General features: G+C 36.5%; 1 protein-coding gene across 1 annotated transcript in view; it reads left to right on the plus strand.

Annotated features, from left to right (window-relative positions):
* Positions 1–21,607, plus strand: part of Trdn (triadin) — a 393,227-nt gene that overhangs the window by 250,571 nt on the left and 121,049 nt on the right. The window contains exons 17-20 of the mRNA NM_029726.2: positions 929–961; positions 1,087–1,113; positions 3,460–3,486; positions 9,023–9,070. Coding sequence (NP_084002.2) covers positions 929–961; positions 1,087–1,113; positions 3,460–3,486; positions 9,023–9,070 — 135 coding nt within the window. The remainder of the gene's footprint in view (positions 1–928; positions 962–1,086; positions 1,114–3,459; positions 3,487–9,022; positions 9,071–21,607) is intronic.

A 21,607-nucleotide genomic window follows, 5' to 3' on the forward strand; every position in this document is an offset into this window, starting at 1 on the left:
GCTCCTAGGGAGGTCTTGGGAGCTTAAACTTTACTTGACAATAACTCAAAATTGAAGTCTTATACAAAATAGTTTCTTACATTGATGCAGGTGCTCTTTGATGTTTGGGTCCATCCCAGGGGCAACTTGTGAAAGCAAATATCATAAAAAGCTAATACACAGATGCAGGAAGTGCTACTGGTTTGTTGCTTTGGAGCCGAGCTTATTATTCCCGGGGCACATAACACAATAAGTAATCAACTTGGCCATCAGAAAGCATTTTGGTAACAACATAGACAAAATATGAGAAAGTTTTTTTATAATGGCAGGCTAGCCAGGTAACAGTTACCTAGGACTTAATATTCTCTTAATGTGGATAAGGGAGTTTCTGAAGGGAATACCACCTAAAGAGGATTCTAGTCTAACATATATCCTGCAATGTCTTTGTTTGTTCCCGCCTGCCTCCTTACTCTATCTTAGCACTTAAATATTACCATCAAAGTCCTTATTGTCACTAAATAAATCCCCAAGGAAAGGATTAGGAGAGGAATTACACATAAAACGCATCCAGATTTAACTTTTTGTAACTTATTTTAAGGCAACTATAGTAATTATAATTTGTGCTTATTTTTTATCCAAACTATCATTGAAGTTATTATAAAATAAAGGCAAGTTGAAGTTTTCCTCCCTTAAGGGATTTACATTATATTTCTGGTTTCTATCCCCCCCCCCAACAAGTCTTACTATTCAGAATATTTCAATGCTGTGCTAAGAGAACACACTCGTTGAACTCGGGAGAAAAGGCTCTCCTGGGGATGAGATAGTTATCATTTTGTGGCACTCTTGGGTTGCTGTGGTCTAGCATCAACAATGCATGTTTGTCTGTATTAAAACAAATTATTTAGAAAACATAAATTATAGTTATGTTAACAATGATAATCTGTTTTAGAACAGGAAAAGAAAGAAAAGCACATAGAACCAGGTAACAATTTTAATGTTCTATTTTTAAATTTTTATGTTATTTAATTCATATCTGAATACTGAATTTTAATGGCTGTCACAGACTGTTTATTCACCCTCTCCCCACTTTCTTTTTGTTTCACACAGCAAAGACACCAAAAAAGGAACATCCAGGTGAGTGAGACTGGTGTACATCAATTGATCTTCCCAGGAGGCAAGCAAGATATGGGCTTATAAATGCAATGCCACATAAAGACAGGAAATCTCTTCATTTCACTGACTGTGTTCTGAGCTCTTGCCAGAATCAATATCACTACAGTTTGAGAAAAGGGAGAGCAAGTGTTTTGTTGTCTCCTCATTGCTAAACATGTGTCTATGAATTGGCAGTAACAGATCCTCTGAGACATCAGTAGTGCATGTATCTGGTTCTACCCCAGAGCAACTAAATAAAAATCTGCATCTTAGTAAGATCATTGGGCATCTATTTATAGAGTGTCTGAGAAACACTGTTGGTGAAAATACACCCAGACAAAAGCAACTTAGAGAAGAATGTTTATTTATCTCACAGTTCAAGGCAAAGGACCTTAAGGTAGTAAGTTACATTATATCCACAGTCAGTCATGAGAAAGTAATGACTGTTGTTTTTAGCCTGGTTTTCCTTTTCCTCAATCCAGTACAACAGCCCATGGATGCCCACAGCTAGTGTGTGCTGTCCCATTTCCACTCATCTGACTTAGATCATGACTCACAGATATGCACAAAGGTTTGTATCCTTAGTGGTTCTAGAGTCTATATGAAGCTGGTGATCAGGAACAACCATTAGAGACACTGCTTTATAGATAGATATATTTATAATTAAAGCTAACAAAATAATGTAAGAATAAAACTTTTTCTGTAAATGCATCTCACATTGTTTTACTTTTGAAATATAAAATATTAAACTCCAAAAATTCTCTCTCCCTATTCATAATGTTACATAATAACATTTTTTTGTTGCTCTGTGGTGTTGTTCTCAATATCCTAAGATTAGAAAACTGAAATTAGAACCAACAGACCAGACAAATAAAACAACAGAAAAGAGTATAGTTAATATAGACAAAAAATCATTTTCACAAAGTTTCTAAACTTTAATCAGATCAAGTAAGTTATTTAAAATGAAAATTTCTAAATACATTTTTTGGATCTTGCATTAAACCCTACCTATAATTTTTTTCTTAGTGAAAATTACTCAATGTTTTTGAGGCTTCTGTGCTCTCTTTGTCTCTGCGTATATATACGCACACACATAGGATATGTGAATGTGTGTGTGTGTGTATGTATGTATGTGTAGGATATGTGAATGTGTCTAAGTGTGTAAGATATGTGACTGTACATGTTTGTACAGGCTGTAAGCTTTAACCTTTGGGTAGTATATGTGTTAAGTCTTATGCATACATACAGTGAGTGTGCATGTGTGCAGGCAGATGTAGTGTCAATTATTGTCTGCCAACTGCTCCAATCAAATTTAATTATAATTAAATGTAAACAACATTCATTTACTATTATGCCAATAGTCAAGTATATGTGGCTAAATTATAGCCTATCTATAAGTTAAGTTTACTAGTTGAAGAGAAGAATATTAAATGAATAATTGGTTATAAAGTTTTTTTAAAAACTGAGTAATTTTCAGATATACAATTTAAGAGATGAAATAATAGTATGTTTTATTATTTCACATCAATGGTCAAGCTACTGCAACACAGAAAGGGAATATTTTGTCTACAATATACAGTGAAGCCTATTTATGTAGAAATACATTCCCACGGTAAGTGACTCAACACATACTCCTATTTATACACATATGAGGAAAGCTAAAACAGAGTGAAAGTCATTGAAAACCTGCAGAATTATACACAAGTATTGATATGAGCAATTTAAGAGTTTAGCAGATCAGTATTACTGTGAGTTACATTCATCCTCAGGTTTGAATACAGTACAGCAGCTTTCTAACACTTGGGCATTTTCATTTTATTTTGCTTTGTTTTTAGACACAAGTTGTTTCCAGGTAGCTCTGGCTATCCTGTAGCTCACTATGTAGACCATGCTGGACTCAAACTCACAGATATGCTCCTGGCTCTGCTTCATGAGGCCTTGGATTAAAGGTGTGCACCACCATCTCTAGCTACTTAGATATTTTTTAAAATGATGTTATTGGATCACTTATCAACTTAATTTATACTTTTGGGGCAATGTTATAGACTGGAAGATGCACTGCTCTAAACATGGCAGCAATCAGGCCACTTGATAACTATTGAAAGCCCTGTAAATGAAAGATGCTTGGACTCTCCTGACAAATCTGTGGGCTGTGAAATCCATTTTAGAGCATAGCAAAGAAAATTGCAAAGCTACATTTCCTTCTCAGATATAATTTGCTTCAGTTTCTAATATTATACTTTCTTTCAACCAAGAAGGCCTCAAAGTTATTTTTAATGAAGGTAGACTACTAATTAATGAAGGCCTGTTTCTCTCTTGTCATTGCAGGTCCAAGTGAAAAACTCAAAAAAGCAAGTAAGTTGAACAACGCTTGATAAGAATAGCATGGTTTAGCAGCCTACTTGCTTACAAGTTCTTCTGTAGACCTTCTTAATGCTGATTTTTGAATCCCACTTGTCTGCATTTCTATATGATGAATTGTTATGGTGAAGTAACATACAAAATAACTCATCTTCTGTCCTGTCTGCTTGTTCTTATGAGAATTTGTCTAGAAAGCTTAAATTTGTGAGTTTTGAGTTACTTTGTAATTCCTATCTTCATCTTTTTTCTCCCACAGAATTAACTATAGTTTTATTGTCGTATGCATTTTCTAATAATTTAAGGATCCCAATGAATAGAATAGTAAATTTGTCTACTATGAAATTTCATTTTTAATGAAATGTAGACATCCTAAAACTTCATTAAATTTTTTTGTAGAATTCCAATTCTTTTTTAATGTTTGTATCCTTAGATTAATTTTTTCTGATAACTGAAAAGTTATCAGTAGCAGCTTTCATGCTTAGGGAGAAATACTGATTTTTTGCTTATTATTTTTATTGGATAAATTAGTTATTTCAATACTGTAACTTATAAATATACTTATTAATAAATATTGAGGTCAATAATATAATTTCATTATTACTAATTTTCTAATGCTTTATGTAGAAGACGAATAGTAGAAAATAAGCAGAATACACTATAGAAACCATTTGTATTTCTGTTTTGAGTTACAAATGCATACATATTGACCCTAGTGATGATACATAAAGGAGCTCAATGGTTTATTTTGAAACAGTATATTGTTGATGGATATATCACAGAATAATTAGAAAATATTAGTTAGCTTGATATTATTTAAAAATAGAACATGGCAGTTGTGATTATCACAAAGGCATTAAAAAACCTACAGATTATTTTTTTTTTAAAAAAGAGCAACTTAGGTTAAGGCTAGAGAGCTCATTCATCAGATAAGAATACTTGCTGCTCTTTGCTGCTCTTCTATAAGAATTAAATTTTTGAGTTCAGTTTCCAACACTCGCGACAGTCTACAGTTGCCTATAACTCCAGTTCCAGGGCTTCCAATGTCCTTCTTTGCCATCAATGGGTATACAAAACCATAAATGCACATGCACAGGCACACACACACACACACACACACACACACACACACAGTCATACATACATCCTCACACATGTTCACATATAAACACATAAAAATTTTAAAAAAATAAAAGATATTCATTACCTATAATTCTGTTTATTTTTCACACAAAGCTGGACTTAAAAGTTGAATGTAAGGCTAACTGGAACTTTGTGCCACAGATTGTTTAGTATGCTAAGCCACAGAAATGCATAATCAAGAAAATGTATAAAATGAAACTGATAATTTTGCATCACTCATAGAAAGCCTTAGATTGAAAACCACTCTAAAATTTAGCATTTCTCATGAGGAAATATGACACACAGATAAAAATATTCATCTACAAGGAAAGAGCCTGGAATTATATACGTCTGTAAAACACTGTCCAATCACATTTTGAAGAGATAAGCATCTTTTGCAGTAAGCTTTTAGACTAGCTTGTCAAATTATTTAAATCCTACTTAAAATTCAAAGAGGTAGTATTCAATCCTTTATGCAATTGAGAGCATTGAGCTTGACATGAACATTAATCTTCACTACAAAATTAATTTAGAATATTTCATAAGTTACATATTTATCTATTAACTGGCCTTAAGTTGCATACTATGGCTAGTTTTGAAAATGCTCTAGCTTGTCCATATTGTATTTTGCATTTGTAAGTATTACCTGACTATCTGTAATATGGTTTCTATTATTTTAAACCACAATGGTATATAAGACAGATATCCAGATAAATTAACACTAGTCAATTATGGATGTGAGTCAATGTAATAGCATTGAATTTAAAATGAGAGGTGGGATTGACAGGAAAGAGAAATTCATGAAAACTGGATTCATAGCTAGAAAGTAGATTAAACTACTGGGGAGGGGACCATTTACCTCAGGTAATGCAGAATAGTTAATATCGCTGTAGGAGAAACATTTATTGGTTTAAAGTAAAGGTTCTTATGGGTACTACTTGACAAAAATAGAACCCCTCCATGTTTCAATGATACAGTTCTAATGAAGCGCTCTTAGTACCCCTACAATGTCATGAAGTGAAGTTGATGGAGAAAGATTCCTCAGTGAGGCAAAAAATGCCAAACCTAGAATCAGAGTGTCCACAAGTTGATGTAGAATCTTTTCTCTATTCAAGCACAAGCCAAAAATGTGTCCAAAGACCCATTTTTCACCTCAAGTATTCACTTGAATGTATGTGTTGTGGGGTAAAAGATGGGGCCCTTCATTCTCTTGGGGCTAGGGGCCGTTGGGCAGGCATTGGACTGAGGGTACACTTTAGCTGGTTCTACCACATGTTGGTCGCCAGATGTGGGGTAAAAAATTGGGTCTAATGCCTGCTCGAAGTTAGGGCCACTGGGTGAGACACGGGAAGTTTGACTGTGCCATGGACCCCATGGAACCGCATTGGAGTGTGAGAAGCCATGGGATCCTGTTCTGGAGGTGAGGAAAGGGCATAATCTGTGGTCCCTGCAGACCTGCTGGACTAGGGCTCTCACACTTGGGTACCACAGACCTCTGGACACCATGAAAGAGCTGGTTCTTGGGTCCCCGAACTGCACGGAGGCTAGGGGAGACAGGTTCTTGTTCTTGGACATTCCAGATGCCACTGCATGTCTCAGAAGAGCTGAGAACAAAGTGGGGACCCTCATGCAGACTCTGGTCTTGGGGACAAAGGACAAAGGGTAAGGGGAGAGAGCTCCGTGTGGTTGCTATGGGGACTAGAGAGTCTGGCTGGCTCAGGCAGCTTGCTCAGTGGGTAGCTTGGGTTGGTCGCAGCTGTGGCTGGAAAGCAGGGAGGCTTCCTGGAGGAAGGTTAGATGTGTGGCTCATTAGAGGGAAACCTGCTCCATTGCCCCAGCACTGCGACGAAAAGAGATTGTCCATGGTTTTCAGGCATTTATTGTAGAAAGCCGGAGAAAGGAAGAAGTGTAGAGAAGTAGAGGGCAGCCATGGTCATGTGGAAATATGGAGGTGGGGGGAGGAAAGGCGGAGAAAGAGACAGCAAGGGAGCAACAGAATAAGAGGTAAGAGAGCAAGGGAGAAAGGAAGGGGCAAGCAGCTTGCTGTTACCAGGTAACCATTTGGAGGATCATACCTGGCTGTTGCCTGATAATTGTGGGGGTGGAGTTTGGATAACCTACTTGACTGATAGCCACAGAACTTTGGAGCTGAGGCCTCATATCAGGAGCCTAGTGTCAGGGAGCATATGGCAAACTTTCTTCCATCCCTTGCACATTCATCTTTTGGTTCTCCAGGGTTTAAACCTAGTTTGCTCAGAAAACAGGCTGCCTTTCATGGTCCCACAATGTGTCACTTTTAACATGGGATAGAATGGTACTGTGGTTGATAGTATGACTAGTTATCTCTAAATAGGAAGATGGCAAGACAGTTGGGATTTTAGAGTATAGATTATGTAACAAATGTAATACTATCCATGGTGGTTCTTCAAAGGACAATATGTTCACACTACTTACTAAAAATATGATGGCATCATCTCTATTTTATTGTGAAAGGTTATACCACACATCAGTTCTCTGATGGTCTTTGGAAATGCGGCTGTTTTTAATTCTTTCCACACTGAGTACTTAGAGTGTAGATCACATAGTTTACGCTATCTACAAATAACCTTCAGTCAATTGAGTTATTACCAAATATTTACATTAGGCCAGAAAAAAATGAACTGTTGTCTATATCAATTCACTTAAAATGCCAACAAACATTTTTTCATTCTCTGATTTTAGCCCTGCACATATTTTCATATGTTCAGCCAACATTAGTAACTTCAGTGTCCTCCTCTATTAAAATGTACTTCAGAATTATTTTGGAGCAGCCCCAGATGAGGAGCTGAAGAAACAGTAAGGGAATTTTGAATTTATGTATTTATCATTGGAAGAGCAGCAAGAGATTGGAATATTATTTGAAAACCACTGAAGTTTTTCTGAAAGAACAAGGGATATGGTATTATTCTGGTTTACTAAACTAGTAGTTGTAGAGTCTTCCGCAGTAACCATGACTTCCTAAGAAAAGTTAGCTAGGTTTTCAGTACCAGACATGGTATGTCTCTTGTTGAAAGGGTATTATGTCCAATATGTACAGTTGTTCAGCCATGATGATCATTGATATGATTTGTAGGCATCATAGCTAGATAGAACAGTTCATTGCTTCTCTTCCTTGGAAGCTTGTCAGGCGCTTTCTGGTACTATGGAATCTAGAGCAGGGAGGGAGCATTCAGGTAAAGTTTAGCTCAGGGAACTCTGGACCCTGTTTCTGAAGTGCATAGCATCTTCTGCAGTAGTGACTTAGCTTTCACCTCTGGGCTGTAGCCAATGACATGAGCAATAGGTTTTAGGGGCTTACATAGATCCCTCTGGCCAACAACTCAAAACAAGACTCTCATGTCTGGTATGGAGCTTTAAGTTAGGGGGTGTTTGGCTATTAGAGGGAGTGCTGTCACCCCAGATGAGAAAAGTCCATTAAAATATATATGTAGAGAAGTACAAAGACATTTTTCTTGAAACACAGGGAGAGGTTTAAACCTTCTAAGAAAATATCTAAGCTGTAAGTTTAAAAAGATTATGTATTTTGTTATGCTAAAATTAAGATCTTTGCCAATAAATGCTATAACAAGTAGTTATAATATGCAAATGCTAATAAAACTAAAAGTATAAATATATGATAATAAAAATCACCTCAAATAATGAAATGTTTATAAAATGAGAAGAGAAACATTACAAAGATTTATTACTTCATCAATGCTTTCTCTTCCCCCTACAAACTGTAGAAAGCTTCACCTATTTTTGTTTCAAAATGAAATACTTTGTTCTAGGCTCAGATTCCATATTTTATCTTTAGTGCAGCCTTCTTATTTTCTTTATTAGATATTCAAAAAAGCGTCCCACATGACAAAGGTTTTGCCTTTTAAATTGTTATTATTTCTGAAAGAAGCAATGGAATTTTTTAAAAAAATAATATTATGACTAATGTTTAATACTGCTCATACTCAGCTTCCTAAGTCAAATATTCTTGACCATCTACCTAATTAAAAACTGAACAAAGAAGGCCTTTATAAGGTCTTCTCCAAAATTTGTAAATCACTTACACTGTAATTAAATACTAATACTTTAACAACTATTTTTGTTTAATAAGGCACTTTTTATCGGCACTAAGAGTACATAAGAATACAATTTTGATATCATAAAGTTATACCATGGAAGGAACTTTACCTAGAGCTCATTTATTAAAAAGCAAAACATGATACAAATGTTTTATTCTTTCTCTTTCCTATCTCCACTCCCCCACCCCCTGTGTGTCTCAGGCACTATATGCATTTTGTTTTGATTAAATACATTGTAGTCTGACTATAATACTTTATGCTATTGTTCAGAAGACTCTGATAGCCATTGCTTATTCTTTAAATAACTGAATTTGCAGAAGCTGAACAAGCCAAGGAAGAGATTGCTGCTGCCTCAACAAAAAAGGGTAAACACAGCTGAAAAAAAAAATAAAGCTGACATGACTATAACTTGATCCTGAAGCTTTTAACTACTGTCTATGTAGTGCAGTTAGAGGAGCTCTGCTTGCTGATTTTGCTATTTTACTGACACAAAAACAAACTTTGCATGATTATTACTGCATCTGCATTAACAAAGTTTTGTGGTTAGTTCATTGTTGTAGTCAGTTTTGGCCTACTAGATCTATAAATTAATGTTTGTAACTATATCTAAATTGAAATACAGTTTTTGAAAAATTTTATAAGTATTCTGCTTAAATGCAGTATGATTTCATTTATCCATAAGGAATTTGGATTCAACACATAGATTTAAAAGACTATATACTATACTATATACATATAAAAATAAAACACACATAAAAATTTAAAGCTAATAAAATATGCATGGCAGCTAGAGTCAAGAGCTCTGGGGTACTGGTTAGTTCATAATGTTGTTCCACCGATAGGGTTGCAGATCTCTTTAGCTCCTTGGATACTTTCTCGTATCAAAAGATGGCCTAGTCGGCCATCACTGGAAAGAGAGGCCCATTGGACTTGCAAACTTTATATGCCCCAGTACAGGGGAACGCCAGGGCCAAAAAATGGGAATGGGTGGGTAGGGGAGTGGGGAGGGGGGTGTGGGGGACTTTTGGGATAGCATTGGAAATGTAATTGAAGAAAATACGTAATAAAAAAAGGAAAAAATATGCATGGCATTAATTTACATGTTCCTTCTAACATTATATGTATAAACATATGTACCACATTCATTAATGTGTTCCATATATTACTATTAGTTGATTTATATTGGCATGATTATATGGTGCTATGTAGGTACATATTATGTTTAATTGGTGTAATTTAACCATAAGTGACAGAAGCCTAAATTAAAGTAGCTTTATGTTGTATCATATTATTTTTAATTATTTTATTTATTTACATTTTAAATGTTGTCTCCCTTCCCAGATTTCCCTCCACATTACTCCCAACATATCCCCCTTCCTCTTTGCCTCTATGAGGTTGCTCCTCTACCCACACACCCACTCTTCCCCTCTCCATTCTAACATCCCCCTATGCTGAGGCACCAAGCCTTCACATGACCAAGGGCCTCCCCTTTCACTGATTCCAGATAAGGCCATCCTCTGCTATGTGTATAGCTGGAGCCATGGATCTGTTCATGTATACTCTTTGGTTAGTTTTGTCCCTAGGAGCTCTGGGAGCTATGGTTAGTTGATATTGTTCTTCCTGTGGGTTGCAATCCCCTTCATCTCCTTCAATAGTTCCCCTAGCTCTTCCATTAAGGTGCCCAGGCTCAGTTTTATGGTTGTCTGTGAGTGTCTGCATCTGTAGTAGTCAGGTGCTGGCATGGCTTGTTACATTTTTGTTGATATAAATAATAAGAGATGTCATAGTATTGTGAATAGGCTGGAAGTATTAATAGAGAATAAGGTAAAGTCATTAATCTGGAAATTGGTATTTGGGCCTCACATGCTGTCAATAAGATCAAGTTACTGATAAAATTTAAGATCAAGAAGGAAGATGAAGACATGCTGCATTTATATCTGTAGCTAAAAGTGACACCAACACTGTGTCCAGAAACCAGTATATGCTTTGTTGTGCAATTTAATTATGGATAATCCTCTTTGGGTAATTAATGATGGGGGAGAAGAGTAGAATTATGTCTATATAAGCAAATATTGAGCTACTGACATTGGATACATGTATGGATTGAGGCTTTTTTCCTCTTCAAAAATTATTTTTTTTAAATTCATTTTATATCACAATCATAGTCCTCCACCCCCTCTCCCAGTCTTACTCTTAGAGATGCCTCTCCCCATGGCCCCTTTCCCTTCTTCTCAGAGAAGGGGAGTCCCTTCTTGGGTACCACCCTACCCTAGGACATCTGTACCAGCAGGACTAGGCATATGCTATCCCACTGGGGCCCAACCAGTCCAAAAAGGGATCCAATGGCAGGGAACAGAAACTGCATTAGCCTCTGCTCCACTTATTAAGGGACCCATATGAATAACAGGTTGCATATTTGCCACAAATGTATAAATGGTCTATGTCCAGCCCAGTCTCTGAGACCCAATGGTCCCTAGTTATTTGACTTTCTAGGTATTCTTGTTGTATACTTGACCCTCTGGCTAGCTTAATTCCATACCCCACTCTTCCACAAGACTTCCCAAGATCAGCCTGATATTTGGCTGTGGGTCTATGAATGTGCCTCCATCTGGGTCTAGATAAAGCCTCTCCAGATAGAGTTATGTTAGGTTCCTGTCTGTAAGCATAGCAGAGTATCTTAAACAGTGTCAGAGGTTGACTCTCTCATATGGAATGAGCTTCAAGTTGAGGCAGTCATTGGTTGGCTCTTCCCTCAGTCTCTGCTCCATCTTTATCTTTGCACATCTTGTGTGCAGGACAAATTTTCAGTTGAAGATTTTGTGGGACCTCTTCTAGAAGTCCTTCTTGGCTACAGAAGGTGGCCACTTCAGTTTCTTTGTCTCCCTCTGATAGAAATCTCAGCTAGACTCCCTATATCATTGGCTCAGACCTCCAGCTAGTCCCAGAGATGCCCCCAACTGATTGGCATTCTCCCTCCCAGCCACTCTATGCCCTTCTCCTCATGCATGATTGCCACCCTAGTTTGCTTCCTCATCCCCTCTTCTACCTAGTTCCCTCTCTCTATCCACCTGTAATACCTGTATAGTTTACCCTTCTGAGTGAGGCTAATGCCTCCTTCCTTGCTTCCCAAGTTTCTTAGGGCTGGTCGATTATAGCATAGTTATCCTTTACTTAATGCTAATGTCCACTTATAAGCTAGTACATGCTATTCTTGTCTTTCTGGCTCGGGGTTACCTCATTCATGATAATATCCTCAATATCCATCCACTGAGCAACAAGAAAACTAAATCAAGCGTATACAAATTGGAAAGAAAGAAGTAAAAGTATCGCTATTTACAGATGACATGATAGTATACATATGGGAACAAAAATTTTATCATAGAACTCCTACAACTGATAAATATTTTCATCAAAGTAGCTGGATAAAAATTAACTTAAAAAAATCAGTTGTTCTCCTTTATATAAAATGATAAATGAGCTAAGTAATTAGAGAAACTGCACCTTTTACAGTAGTCACAAATAATACAAAATATCTTGGTGTAACTCTAATCAAGCAAGTGAAATATCTGCATGACAAGAACATCAAATCTCTGAAGAAAAAATCAAGGAAGATATCAGAAGATGAAAAGATCTTCTATGCTCATGGTTCAATAAGATTAACATAGTAAAAATGGCCATCTTACGAAAAGCAATTTACAGATTCAGTGCATTTTGCACCAAAATACTGACACAATTTTTAGAGACCTTAAAAGAGCAATTATCAACTTCATATGGAAAACAAAAAACCCAGGACAGCTAAAACAATCCTGACCAATAAAAGAACTTCAGGATGAATCCACATACCTGACTTCAAGCTGTATTACAAAGCAATAGTGATAAAAACTATATGGTATTGGTATAGAAACAGACACATTTATCAATGGAATAGAATCAAAAACCCAGAAATAAATTCACATACCCATGGACAGTTGATTTTTGATAAAGAAGAGAAAACATTACAATGGAAAAAAAAAAGAAAGTGTCTTCAATAAATGCTGCTGGTCTAACATGATGTTTGCCTGTATACAAATGCAAATAAATCCCTATTTGTCACCTTGTACAAGTCTCAAGCCCAAGTGGGTCAAATACCTCAACATAAAATCAGATACTCTGAATAGAATAGAATAGAATAGAATAGAATAGAATAGAATAGAATAGAATAGAATAGAATAGAATAGAATAGAAAATGGAGAAATAACTTGAATGCATTGGTACAGGAGACAGTTTCCTGAACCAATAGCTCAGGCTCTAAGATCACCAACTGATAAACAGGACCTCATGAAACTGCAAACCTTCTGTAAGGCAAATAACACTGTTAATAGGACAAAACAATAGCCTACAGATTGAGAAAAGATCTATCCAAAATATATAAAGAACTCAAGAAATTAGGTACCAAGAACCCAAGTAACCCAACTAAAAACAGGTTACAGAACTAAAAAGGGGAATCTCAAATGGCCAAGAAGTACTTAAAGAAATGTTCAATGTCCTTAGTCATCAAGGAAATACAAATGAAAAGAACCCTAAGATTCCATCTTACACCTGTCAGAATGGCTCAGGTCAAAAACTCATGGGTAGTGGATTCACAGGGATAGACTATGAAACTTTGATGTCTGTTTGTTCTTCAAAACCTTGTTACAATGATACAACATATGAAGACACTGTTGACAGCTATATTTGTCACTGTTACATACACAGTTGCCCTGTTTGAGACAGACATAGATGAATATAATAGCAGTCCCTGCTAATTTTGGGCTGGGGTGGGGGTGGGGAATGTGTGGGTGGAAAGGTTGAAAAGATCTATATGGACACATTGCTGGCTTGCCTTTCTTTTTCAACTACATTAGAGCCTTGGGCTATATTTTTCTCTCAGCATGGATTCACAGATAGAAGCTTAATATAACTGTCCTCTGAGAGGTTCCATCCAGCAGCTGACTGAAACAGATACACAGACCCACAACCAAACATTACACTGAGCTCTGGGAAGCCTTGTGGAATGTTTGAGGGTTAGGGCCTCCAAAAGAAGACTAACATTCAACTGATTTTTCTCATCTTAACACGTGTGTACACACTCCCTTTCCTCTCACATGCAGACAAAAATCTTTTTATGTTTTCAAGGAAAGAATAAATTATAAATTACCTCAGAGGTAGTCAAAACACCTCTACCCCTGGGGACTTCTAGAGACTGAATCACCAACTAAAAAGCATATGTGGGCTAGACGTAGGTGCTCTGCATATATGTAGTGGATGTGCAAAATGGTCTTCACATGGGACTCCCTACAACTGGAGCAGAGGCTTACCCTGACTCTGTTGCCTGTCTCTGGGTCCTGCTCCCCTAACTTGGCTGACTTGCCTGGTCTCAATGGGAGAGAATGTGTCTAGTCCTGCAGAGACTTGACATGCCAGGGTGGGTTGGTATGAAGGTGGGGACTACCCCCTTGCTGTAGTAGAAGGGTAAGGGGAGGGGCTGTGAGAAGAGAGACAGGGAGGATGGGGCAGTGCTATGATTGGAATATAAAATGAATAAATAAATTAGTGGGAAAACTCAAGTAATAGCACATGCTGAGGATGTTGCACAAGAAGAACACACCTCTATTGATGGTGGAAGGGCAAACTTGTACAACTACTTTGGAAATCATTTGGTAGTTTTTTAGAAAACCAGGACAAGTCCTTCCTATACCACTCCTGGGTATACATCCAATAGATGTCCCACTATACATCAGGGGTACTTTCTCTACTATGTTCATAGTGGCTTTATTCATAATAGCCAGAAACTGAAAACAACCTTGATGTTTGTCAACTGAAGAGTGGATAAAGAAAATGTGATACATCTACACAGTGGATAACAAGTCAGGTAACTGCTTACTCACAGGAGCCTGTTATAGCTGTCACCTGAGAGGCTCTGCCAGGGCCAGACCAATAGCATTGCGGATGTACAAAGCCAAACATTGGACTGAGTGCAGGGGCCCCAATGGAGAAGTTAGGGCAAGGACTGTAAGAGCTGAAGGGGTTTGCAGCCTCAAAGGAAAAACAGCAATATCAACCAAAGCTTCCAGGGACTAAACCACCAACCAAAGAGTACATGGCTCCAGCAATGTATCAAAGGATTGCCTTATCTGGCATTACTGGGAGGGGAACTCCTTAGACCTGTGGAGGCTTGATGACCGAGGATAGGGGAAAGCTAGGCTGCTGAGGCAGGAGTGGGTGGACAGGTGGGGAAGCACCCTCATAGAGGCAGGCGGAGGGAGTAGGGGGTCAGGCGCTTATGGAAGGGAAACTGAAAAGGTAGATAACATTTGAAACACAAATAAATAAAATAACCAATAAATAACAAAGACATGATGAATTTTGCAGGATAGAATCTTTTTACCTTGAACATGGCATAAATATAAGCATTCATAGTTTGCAGTTTCACTATGTCAAAGTAGAATAAACAGTGATATAAAATCAAAACTGTATAATCAATTATGGACCTCATAAGAGTCCTTAACTAAGGATGTCATGAATTTTTAACTTAGCAAATATTTTTGTTTGAATGAGCTTACTTTGTAAATCTTAGAGTCAAAATGACAGAGGAAAAATATATTTATAAACAAGAATTATAACCAACTACTTTGCCATCTTATCTTAATCTTATATCTCTGTTATTGTTTAAATATGGTTCTGCATATTAGTTTGACAGATAATGAAAAGAATGAGCAGAGTGAAAATTGCTTCCAAAGCTCTCAGAAACAAACTCAGTTAGGGAATTATATAGCTGACAAATTTAAAAACAACATTAAACCTGATTTTTTTCAACTGTTAATAATGTACACATTCCCATTCCTCTCATAGGTAGCACATTTATTGTTGTCTCATGCATTTGCCACCTTCTAATCTCTCACAGTTAACAAAAACAAGAAATTGAATAGTGGTTGTTTTTGTCTCCAAGTTGACTTTGAACAAAAGACTGTACATGATGTTGATTTTGTGATTGTTGTAATGTTTTCAAAGTTACAAATAATTCAGTTATAATGTACTAATTAAGGTATAATGTACTAACTTAAATCTGTATAAATTGCTTCAATTTAATGTTTTATTTGAAGAGGAATAATATTAAATCCTCATTTGACACCATCTGTTTTGAATTTTAAAAATCTCTACTTATTTTCACAGTCACTCAGCATAAACTTATGGATATCATTTTCTGTATAAAATAAAACATGGGAGATAATGCTATCCTTGAATCTAAAATACTCAAAAAATATGTACTCTATTTTTACTATCAGTAAAAAATGTTCCAGTATAGCTGTAGCTCGAGGCTGAAGTCCAAATGGGAGATAAATTCAGATAAAGAGACATAGCAGTTTATAATTTATTCTTTCCTTGAAATCATCAAAAGATTTTCTTTGCAGTGACTTCAGAAGCAAGCCTTCTATAACAGAGGTATTTGCAATGTGATCCTGGTAAGAATGATCTGTGAGAGCACCTTGGGTCTCAGCAATAGAGCAAGGCAAGGCAGTGGGGCTTTGCAGGACATATATGAGGATCCATAACTCAGGAGGAGAACTTGGTCTCAAGATGTGGCATGACAGAGCTGCTATGGTGAATGCTAATGCTCTTTCTTTCTCTGAAGCAAGGAAACCTGTTAGTTTGTGAATAATTAAATTCCTCAGCATGAAATTTCACTTTTTGTCTCTGCACCTTTGTCTGGGGAGAATTTTCTAAGGCAAACTATTCTTTAATTTTCATCAGAATCTGAACTTATGAAATATTTACGTACTTTTACTGTGTAGATACTTAACAGTTGGCATCCCAGAGACTCTATTATTAACTTAGGCTTTAAATTCTGTCTTGACTTGTGGTATACATATGCCAAGATCACAAATCTACTCTAAATTCTGAAGATCCAAATTGTGTCTCCATTTCTGATTTTACTATGCATTTCAGACTTCTGTTTTCAACTGTTTAATTAACAACTTAAGGCTCTTCCCTCGTTATCTTAAACTGGCTACTCTTTCCTCCCCATTTGCTTTTCATTATCTACTCTTTACCTTACGAGAGAACAATTTTCCATTTTCTCTTTATTTCGAATACGTCCTTATTTTCATATAATCTTAATGTATTCCCATTTTTACTTCATAAATATTTCCTGTGTGTGTGTTTGTATTCATAACCCTATCAGTACAGTCAAACCTTTATTGTCTTCTTCCTGGATTACTGTTCTGATCTGTGACTGGCCTCACATACGTATATTTATATTAAAACTTGCAAAGGCCATAGGAAATCTCCAGAGCCAAAACACTGAACAAATCACTTGAAATTCTTTCTTCTAGCTATTCATAAGGTCCAACCTCATTAAAATGGCTAATAGAATCCCCATAATCTGTCTTGCATATTGTTTTTTAAATTGACCTTTATACATGATACAGTTTTATATATGCACTATATTGCACATACTCCTAAACAGATCTGTTAGATGTATATTTATATTTCAATGCAGATGGATGCACTTACTATTAAATATTTTACGTTCATCTGAGAATTGATTAGAAAAGTGACATTCCTACCTTTCTACCATATACATGCAAGGATCTAATGAATAGTACTTTCTGTTCTATAGATATTGATACATTCTGTTGTTTCTGTCCTTTTCAAATAGTACCTTTAACATACAAGTGACCTTTGACTGGTGACATTACATACATCAAAATAGTGTTATATTATTCCAAGCTAGGGGACTGCATCCTAGACAGGTATGTAAACGTGGCATCAGGTACTTTTAAAGTCACATACAACTCACCACCTCCTTACCAGCATCCTCCACATTTAGATAATATTCATTGCCTGAGATTTTAAGGACATACATTAAACTATGAGGGTGATAGAGTGAGAAAGGAAGATAGGGAACATTTAAGGTCTAAGGTATCTTTAAAGAACAATAATAAAATTCAATGAATAATGAAAATAAAGCAAACCTTTTTTTCTTCCTACTCCAGCTCAAGCCTAGCTAAATCCATTATTATCATCTAAGAGTAAAGGTAGTTGTCCATTAAGATTGTACAGCAGGTAGAGGTGCCTGTTGAAAAGTCTTGAAACTGGGATTTGATCCTTGGAACACACATGGAAGAAGGAACAAAACAATTCAGGCAAAATTATATTCTACAAACACTCAGAGCTACGTATGCCCTGCCCCTGTAATAAATAAATAAACATAAAATAAGCTTTTGTTTCTTTGTCATTGATTGCATTTCTATATGTTTTATAATACAATGATTGACTTTTCTGAAGTTGTATAATACAAATCTACTTTCCCCACCTTCTTACAATAAATATCTTCAAAAGTAGAGAAAAGTAAATGTATTCTTTCAACAGAAAAGAAAGTTTGAGGTACTCTATGTTTTATGAAGAAAACTTGATTGATTAGGTCTTTCTTTTGGTACCTGACAGAGAGAAAAGTCTTCTTACTTAAATGAATCATTTATTTCTAAAGTTTATTAACCATAAAACAAGGCTTGATGAATTTTCCATTAAAATTTGAAATTAAAAGATAAACATGATATTCAAGATGTCATTCTTTTCCATACAGAATATCAGCATTTTCAGTAAGATTGTTTGAATGTATTGGACAAGAATTTTCTAGAGAGACAGAACCAGTAGAATGTGCATAATACAAAAGATGATTCACTAGACTCGAAGCTACTATAGGAACTGTATAGTCCAGTGATAGACATCTATCTAGAGGTAAAGGACCCTTTAGATGGTTAGTCATTTAAGCTCATAGCCTCAGCAGACCCAACCTCAACCTGAAGACTTGAAAGGCTTCTATATGGTACTCGAAGTTTTGACTATTAATTTTAGCTATTCATTTCATATTTTCTCCACTCTTAATGACACTCCTACCTGCAGAAGTGTCAGTCCATGGATAATAATTCTGCAGGAGCATTGCATGCAGGAAATGCAAACTCATGCCAGATTTAAATATATTTTAAAATGACAAAATACTTCTATCATGGAAGAAGTCCAATACAATCAACCATTACCATTTCACTGGCTGCTCACCCTGGAACACAGTACCACATTAGGGGCTTAATTATATAGTCTTTGCTGCTGGCAGATTTGGCACTCAGCAGTATTCATCAGTTCAGCTCTTTGCTGAGTAGAAGTCTATGTTGCCTGCCATCATGTCTGACTAAGCCCGCTCAGGAGCAAGGATTGAAAAGAAAGAGACAATTAGACAATGCTGCAGTGTGACCCCAGTCAATTCTGAGACTGAAGGCAAATTTAATTTTCCCACTCCGCTTTTTATACCATTTTAATTACATGCAAGTATTAAGGGAGAGCAGTACAATAAGAAACTAAAAGGACAATAGTCATGGAACAAGCAAGACAATAAACACAAAACCCCATGGTCACTCCAGTGATAGCTGTTTCTATGGATGATCAAGATATCTGAGCCTACTTCTTTGTTCTAACCTAAAACCAGATTCTTACTTCCTTGTCCTTGGCCAATGTCAGGTACCTCCCTGAACTTTCTTTGTTGTTATTCTTTAAAGTCAGATTCCTACCTGAGCTTACTCCTTGCAATGGCCAATGTCAGAGTCTTGCCTGAATCCCATTTCCTTGTCCTTGGCCAATGTCAGACTCCTGCCAAGAGGCACCCCAAAAAGGCTCTCCACACATGTCAACTTTGCTGATAGGCCCATAGGACAATTAAGGATAGCCAAAAAGTCTCTCTTTGCTGTGGTCACCTTTTGGTGAGAATTTACACAATACACAAATATTTTCACATTCTTTTATGTCCTCAGCCATATAGCCACACAATTAACTACAACTCTTAAATCAATATGTAATCACATACCTGATTTTTTTCCTTGTTAGAAAAATGTATGGACCAGTGTCATATCCTGCCCAGTGTCTTGATTTCTCTTCATTGATGACCTTCAAGATTGTCCTAGAAAGAGGGTATACTCCTACCACTCTCGACTTCTGGGTGGTGCCTGCAGAACATGTAGTATCATCTGTTAAGACATATATCCTGAGGCCATAGGTGTATGGCTGGGGACAGAAGGCATCATAGCAGGAGTATGCATAATAGACATTTGAATAGTCTCCATGCAACTCACTGCATATTCTACTGAGGGCATATTATGTATACTACTTATATTTGATGTTGTGTTTATCCACTGTTACAGCTTAGTGGATCAGGTAACACAGAGCTCACAAGGGGCAACTTTAATTGAATGTTAACCTGGTGGCTTGTTTCTTATTTTCAGATGTTTGGTTTCCTTTAAGACCAAGAAGCAGTTCAAGAAATGTCTATTTGAGAGAGATTAGCTTTCTGTAGATGATGACCAAACCTTTTTGGCAAATTCTACTGGCCTCAACTTGTATTTCTTATAGAAGTTAATTATACTCCCTGAATAGCATTGCTAACTGACATTAGCACCTCAAATACTATCAGGTCTATTGTATGATGTGGCTTGGATGTGCTACAGAGCTTCTCTTTTTCTGGGCCTACATGACAAAATAGAAACATCTAGAGTCTCTTGGTTTATTGAGGAGCGTAACACCCAAAATTGAAACATGTGCTTCCTTCAAAATTCAAATACTCCTTTTAAATGCTGCAGTTCCTTCCTGATGGTAGCTGGTCCCATATGCAACAATTTATCCTTCACCTTAAAAAGAACATGAACATTTAAATGCTGAATATCACTGGAACTCCAGAAATTTTAGTAATATAGCTGGCTTTTGGATTTTGTTGGCTTTTCTTCCAGTCCTCTTGACACTCATGGGATTTATCAACAAGTAAATAGTAGCTGCTACCCCTGTTTACTTGCTTGAGTATCAGTATGAGTGACCATTGTAATATCCTGTTGAAGGTATGGAGGAGCAACATCCCTATGCAGTAAGCAGTGATGCAGGGCTAGAGAATTACTACATTCTTGAGGTTGTCAAATACAGTCTTTCCATCTGAAAGCAAATTGCTTGTTTGCTCATGGACAGGAATGAAGAAAACAGTGTATATGCAAGATTAGTAGATATATGTCAGATATACTAGGAGATATGTTAATCTCCTTAGTAACCACCATGTAATAGAAGAGATTCAGCTGGAGTCACTATCTGATTAAGTTCAATATGATCATCTATCATTCTCCATCCATTTTATATACAAGATAAATAGAAATAAATGGATACATGGTGAAAACTATGATTCAGGTCTTTAATGATAATGCTAATTTGTGTAAACTTTCTAAGGATGAAAGGTAATTTATGGTTCATTATTTTCTCTCATAGATTTTCTTTTAATGCCTTCTACTTAGCTGTTTCAAAAATAGATCAGGGAACCAACATTTTTTTTTCAAATTAAAACTGTATCTATACAAATTATGCACTCTGTAACTGTAGAAATAACCACAGGTTGAGTTTGAAGACCATAAGAACGCACTATTAGTCAGATATTGGCTAAACTGACTCTGATCTCCTTATGATTTTGCATCAACTGGGGGGATACAACACTATGTGCAGTCGTCTGTAATTAATGTTGACTCGTTGCCAGTCTATAGCAGGCTCTTAGAGGTCTGTTTATTGTATTTTACCAATGTACAATTACCCCAGTAATAGGTCTCTTTGAGGATAAATATTCAAAGCAAAACTTTCAGTATTATAAGAAGGTGTTTCCTTAATAGAACTTAGCCACTCTTATATTCAGTATTCTGGGCCTAGAAACTGGCTCAATTTGTTCAAGAGTCATGATTTTTTTGTTGCTCTGACTCAAAGCAGCCTTTAATTCACTTCTCCTGAAAATTTTCTGCTTATCTAGATGGAGCATACATTTAGTAGCTCTCTATCTACTTCTAGAAATACCATGATGAATTAGCCAGTGG

This window comes from Mus musculus, chromosome 10, assembly GCF_000001635.26.
Source record: "Mus musculus strain C57BL/6J chromosome 10, GRCm38.p6 C57BL/6J".
Taxonomy (NCBI): Eukaryota; Metazoa; Chordata; class Mammalia; order Rodentia; family Muridae; genus Mus; species Mus musculus.